The sequence below is a fragment of the Petromyzon marinus genome, chromosome 64, assembly GCF_048934315.1.
Source record: "Petromyzon marinus isolate PM22_M1 ecotype Great Lakes invasive population chromosome 64, UKy_Petmar_22M1.pri1.0, whole genome shotgun sequence".
NCBI lineage: Eukaryota > Metazoa > Chordata > Hyperoartia > Petromyzontiformes > Petromyzontidae > Petromyzon > Petromyzon marinus.
This window is the reverse complement of record NC_133730.1, coordinates 525,959-532,373: the sequence shown is the minus strand read 5'-3', so window position 1 is coordinate 532,373 and position 6,415 is coordinate 525,959. Positions and strand designations below refer to the sequence as shown.

The 6,415-nt window shown below is 55.1% G+C and overlaps 1 protein-coding gene across 2 annotated transcripts; it reads left to right on the top strand.

The window, feature by feature from the left end:
• Nucleotides 1–1,130: 1,130 nt before the first annotated feature.
• SOX2 (SRY-box transcription factor 2) lies at nt 1,131–5,655 on the top strand. Of its 2 annotated transcripts, none has more exons than XM_032977917.2 (2): nt 1,131–2,904; nt 3,951–5,655. In XM_032977917.2, the coding sequence occupies exons 1-2, from the start codon at nt 1,631–1,633 to the stop codon at nt 4,036–4,038; spliced, it is 1,362 nt and encodes a 453-aa protein (XP_032833808.1). In that variant the 5' UTR covers nt 1,131–1,630; the 3' UTR covers nt 4,039–5,655. The 2 variants fall into 2 exon arrangements, with proteins under 2 accessions (XP_032833808.1, XP_032833809.1); XM_032977918.2 differs by having other exon boundaries at nt 1,134–2,904; nt 3,882–5,655.
• Nucleotides 5,656–6,415: the final 760 nt, after the last annotated feature.

Below are 6,415 nucleotides of genomic sequence, written 5' to 3'. Positions count from 1 at the left end.
CGAACTCGGGTCGCCAGGTTCGAAGCGCAGCGCGCTAACCGCAAAGCCACCCCTCCCGACACTTGCACACACACACCTACACACACACCTACACACACACACACCTACAGACACACCTACACAAAGACAAAGATCCCCCGTATAGCATTAACAGACTGTTGGGGCAAGTGCTGTTATCGAGCACCTTTGACGGCCGGAATGGTACACGAGGGGGTGGGTGGCCAGCACCACGCCCGACCGCCTTTGTCTCCCCAGTGGCGATGTTTACACACCGCACCAGTTACTCATTTGAGGCTGAGTCGACCTAGGAGAGGCCCACAACAGGTTCAGATAATCGTCACGGATGGTGTTGGCCGTAACGCAGCGCGCTAACCGCTACACGACCGCTCCCCACACTCACCTGCACACACACCTACAAAGACAAAGTTCCCCGCATAGCCTTAACAGACTGTTGGGGCAAGTGCTGTTAGCGAGCACCCATGAACCTATACAAACAAACACCTACACACATCCCTACACACACACACACCTACACACAAACACACCCCTACACACCAACACACACACCTACACTTAGACACATCTACACACCCAACACACACACATCTACACACCAACACACACACACATCTACACTTAGACACACCAAGACACACCTACACACACACACCTACACACACCAACACACACCTACACACAGACACACCAACACACACCTACACACACACACCAACACACACCTACACACAGACACACCAACACACACACCAACACACACCAACACACACCTACACACACACACACACCTACACAGACACACCAACACACACCTACACACACACACCAACACACACCTACACACACACACCAACACACACCTACACACAGACACACCAACACACACCAACACACACCTACACACACGCGGACAGGTAATGCCCCTCCAACACTTCCACGCGCATCCCCCCCCCCCCGCGGAGGAGCGCGCACCTGCCCGCCCCGCCCCTCGCAACCTTTCCCCCCCGCCCCGCGCGCATCTACCGCCACTGTGGGCGTGGTCTGCGGAGCGAGAAGGGCGTGTTCTTAAGGGGAGCGCGCGCGCGCTGATTGGCGGGCGGCGCGGTGTGGTGAACTATAAAACCCAGCGGGGGGAGCGCAGGGCCCGAGTAGAGAGAGGGAGGCACGGGTGGGTGGTGGACGTGACGAGAGCTCTTCGTGCTGCACCCTCCCAGATACACCTGCACGCTACCCACACCTGCACGCTACCCACCCCTGCACGCTACTCACACCTGCACACTACTCACACCTGCACGCTACCCACCCCTGCACGCTACTCACACCTACACGCTACCCACACCTACACACTACCCACACCTACACGCACTCTACCTGCCGAGTTGGTGTGCTGCGAGTTGAACGAACTGCACAACTAACTCGCGGTCCCCGGACGCGAGACTGCATTGTCCACCCCAGTTGCTGTTTGTGAGGTCTCTCGAGCAGCAGCAATTCCATCACACCCATCGTCAGCAGCAGCAGCAGCCACCATCATCACCTCGTGCAGCGGACACCACCATCAACACCATCATCAGCTGCTGCCGGTGAGGGCGAGGAGAGTGGAGCAGGCGCCGAGATGTACAGCATGCTGGAGGCCGAGCTCAAGCCCGTCGGGGGGCCACAACCCAAGGCGGTGTCGGGACCTGGCGGTGCTGGCGGCGGGGGGGTCCTCGGCGCTGGCGGCGACGGGAAAGTCCCCGACGACCGCGTCAAGCGGCCCATGAACGCCTTCATGGTGTGGTCGCGCGGCCAGCGGAGGAAGATGGCCCAGGAGAACCCCAAGATGCACAACTCTGAGATCTCCAAGCGGCTCGGCGCCGAGTGGAAGCTCCTCACCGAGGCCGAGAAGAGGCCCTTCATCGACGAGGCGAAGCGGCTGCGCGCGCTGCACATGAAGGAACACCCGGACTACAAGTACCGGCCCCGTCGCAAGACCAAGACCCTGCTCAAGAAGGATAAGTTCTCTCTGCAGGGCGGCCTCTTGGCCTCCGGGGGGCCCCCGGGCAGCGCCGCGGCCGCCGCGGCCGCCGGCCTCGGCCAGCGCCTGGACCCCTACCCGCAGCTCAACGGCTGCTGGCCCAACGGCAGCGCCTACGCAGCGGCCGCCGCGGGCCTGCAGCAGGAGCCGCTGGCCCACGCCTACTCGCAGCACGCCGCGCTCAGCGCAGCGCACGGGGCTGCGCAGTTGCAGGGCCTGCACCGATACGACATGAGCGGCCTGCAGTACCTGCCCGGCGGGCAGGGCTACCTGAACGGGGCCGCGGCGGCCGGCTACAGCGTCTCGTACGCGCCCCAACCCAGCAGAGCGCTCTCCCCGCCTCCTTCTCACGCCACTTCGAGCTTCGGTCACCATCATCAGCAGCAACAGCAGCACCAGCAGCAGCAGCAACAGCAGCAGCAGCAGCAGCGCACCTTGTCTCCCGTCGGCGGAATTTACGTGCAGCCCGGGCGCACGCTGTCTCCGGCCTCCGGCTATGCGCAACAGGTGCGGGAGATGTCGTCTCCTGGGATCGGATATCAAGCGCAGCAGCAGCAGCAGCACTCGCATCAACCTCAGGCGCTACCTCCCCTCTCTTCGCTCACGAGCGTCGGGAAGAGCGAGGCGGCCACGCCATCCCCGCCGGCCGTAGCCGCGCCCGGCGGTGGTGGAGGCGGTGGAGGTGGTGGAGGCAGCGGCGGGAGTGGACGCGCGGCGTGCCCTGGGGACCTGCGCGAGATGATCAGTATGTACCTGCCCATGGGCAGCAGTGAGGCTGGCGTGTCCGAGGTGGCCCAGAGCAGGCTGCACCACCACCTGAGTCAGCACTACCAGAACGCCGGCCCCAACGGAACCATACCCCTCACGCACATGTGAGTCATACTCAGCACGCGCACGAACGCGCCGCTCACGCATTGCGGTGTTTTATGTTGATGTGGCGGTGAAGGAGGGGGGATGATGGCCCGAGGCACGTTAAGTCGCCCACGGCCTGTAGCACTCGCTACGGATTAGAGTGGGGCAAACAGATTAATTTGTGTTAATTGTTTATTCCTAGCGTGTAATTCGCCAATGAACTTGCCGTGTAGTTGGTGAGTTTGTTTTCTAGTTGGGGTTCGTTCTAGTTCCAAAATCCCCGTTACTCGCGACCCCTAACAGCGGCAGCCTCCACCCCCCCCCCCGCCCCACTTTTTTCGAAGTTGAAAACGAATTTAAAGTTAGTTATTTTTAAAATTACAAATTGAACTCGTTAGCGCGCTGCACGCGCCGGATGATAGGTAAAACTTAAATCGTACCTTGCGTTTATAGAGCGACGATTTTAATTGATGATTGTGTTGGTTGCGTGTCTTGTGTGGTACAGAAGGGGCCACCGATAATTGCTCTCTGCGGTGTTGTGTGCATGTATCGTGAGAGTTCCCAGCCGAGTACTCATCACTAACAATCAGTACAATTATGCAGTACTAATCATTAACAATCAGTGCAATCATGCAGTACTCATCACTAGAAATCTGTACAATCATGCATTCAGGATGTGCACTGGAAACATTGCGGCTGTCTAATCGGACGAGCTTGCTATATTATATTAAATCCATAGTCCAAAATCATACTTTTGCGGCTGTGTACATCTAATTGTATTTTGTATTTACTTAACGTGGGACATTTAACAAGCATCGGGCAAGTGCAGCGCGCACCGACTTGTTTAAACAAAACAGTTAAAATTACGACAAACTCGTCGTGTAAGACCGCGTCGGATCGCGACGACTCGAGTTTTACGTGTTTGTTGTGAGACTGCAAATGATGACTCTGATGATGCTAATAACGGTGATGGTGATGATGGTGATGATGTTTGTAGACCGTGGTGCTGATGGGAGCCGCCTCACGCGTATCGGACCCCCACTCGAATGCCTTGATGAATCTCTAGAGACACTACTCTCTTTCACCGTGGCCTTGGCTCGCGATCACGCGGCGGAGCGCGAGGGAGGGAGGAGGAGGAGGAGGATTACATTTGAGCCGCCGATATGAGAAGGGGGCTTCTGCAGAACGCGACGGCCTGAGCCCTGGGCCTCTCCGGGTGCGCCGGGGGTCGCCGCAGAACTCGGGACGACTCCACCGCACGCATCATCCGGCCTGTGTAGCGCGTCGCACCGGTGTGTAACGGAACACTGGACGCGTGGACAACGAGACGGACTTATGGACGGACGGACAGACGGATGGATACGCAGACACACACGCACACAGAGATCCAACCAGCCCGTATGGCCTTGAGTAGACTGTTGGGGCGAGTGAAGGCCGGAACCGGCACACGAAGCGAGTGCGTGGCTCACACCACCCACTACCGCATTCATCTCGACGATCGCGATGTTTATACATCGCACTTCATTTGAAGGCTGAGTTGACCTGGCGGGGGGGGGAGGTCCTGGACCGAAATATTCGCCACCGCTCCCCATCAGACGAACACTGATAGACGGACGCACAGAGACATACACAGCGAGTCGGACACAGTGACTAACACACAGACATGCGGATACAGACAGACACACAAATCGACTTGTAATCACGGCACACGCAGATGGACGGGTACATTCATGGAATTGCCACACAGACAAACTTGCACCCCGAGCGACACGCGCGCGCGCACACAGGGGAGCAGACAGACGCACGGACAGATACACTCGCACACAGAAGGAGGCTCTGTAATCAACGCGGTCGCCTTGTCGCTCCGTGTGGATGCGCGGCCTGGAGAAACCAACGGCAGTCGCGGCAGTAACTTGCAACCGCTCTCTCTCTCTGCGAGGTGGCGGCTGCCGCGGGTTAAAAATAAAACACGCAAGGTGGCGTTTTCGTTCAAAGTTTACATCGCAGATATATATTCTAATTAATGCCGCATCATCCCGTGTCGGTTCCGTGGGTAGCTCAGAGATCCGCTAGTTACGCTTAATTATTACGGTTACAAATGTTTGGTTTAACAGTGATTCTATATAATATTATTTCCTCTTTTGAGAACCCTAATTGCGACTTCTACTGAGATGAAAAAGCTGTGATGACGATGGAGGTGGTGATGGCGGTGATGATATTGGTCGTTCGACTTTGGTTCGCGTCACACGTTTGACACGATACGTGGATAATTCTTACCATGAATCACAATTTCTAATTATTATTATCATAATTATTATCCTTGTTGTTATCATTTGGAAGGCAGTGGCTGGCCGTGGAAGTTTTAGTCCAGCCACGCGATTTAAATAGACGACCAGATGTCCCCGATTCGAGACACTCAATACATCTTGGTGACATGTCATTATTATCATTCTTATTATTATGTATGATCTTTATTTCGTGTGTGTTTTTTTGCTGTGTAATATTTTGTAAAGGCTGTTTTGTGTGGAAAACGGATTAAAAACGGACACGAGAGATGGTTTACAGTGTTCATAATAGTGTTCTTATACACATTCGTTTGTGTAGTATTTTTTTTCGAAGCTGTCTCAATTTTGTACATAACATCGTTTATTTCTGCTGTAACTAATGACCACATCACACTGACCTCTTTGCATCGTTGTTATATATACACCGCTTTAGAGAGAGAGAGAGAGAAGAGATCTAGAAATAAAACCGTTTTTAAAAGTTTGTAATTCACCGCGTTTGCTTTGAGTTTTGTCTCCACGATTCTACTGCCCACGTGGGATTTGTCTGCGAGTGCCGCTACCGTGGCGGCCGTCACGTCGAGTGGCCACGCGCTGCGTCGGCAGCGCCACGGGTATCGAAGCACGCCAACGTACCCGTAGTCACAAGCGCGTGTGGCCCGGAGATCGCTACACGTATTAATAGGCGGCGTTTCGGGCAATGGCCCTAATTCTTCATAGCACTTTAATACATTTATTTGAGGTTCAGGAGAGAGAGAGCGTGGATAATGAAAGTTGGGAGACTGGTATCTTGTTTTACCCCACGGTGACCCGATCAAAATTACATTTCTTAAGAGTGTTTTGCTGATTGAACACGTTTTTGTAGAAACTTTCCCCCAACAATATACACACACACACATATATCATGGGTGACGTTTCACGGCACGTGGCATGTGCGGGTCGCGTTCACTCGACACGGGCGGGACGAGTCCTCCCGTAGCAATCACGGCCACCGCCGTCGCTCGAGGGACGTGGTCTCGGTTTGTGCTCTCGCCACGAAATCCGCAGAAATGGGAAACGGCGAGTGACGAATTTATTGCGAGCGTATTAATAGAGGTAGAGTATAGTACTTGGTTTAACGTGTTCATTCGCGGCGTATCTGGGATAAGTCTCGATACGCGCTGTGTATATACCTACTGGATACTCGATACGCGCTGTGTATATACCTACTGGTGACTCGATACGCGCTGTGTATATACCTACTGGATAC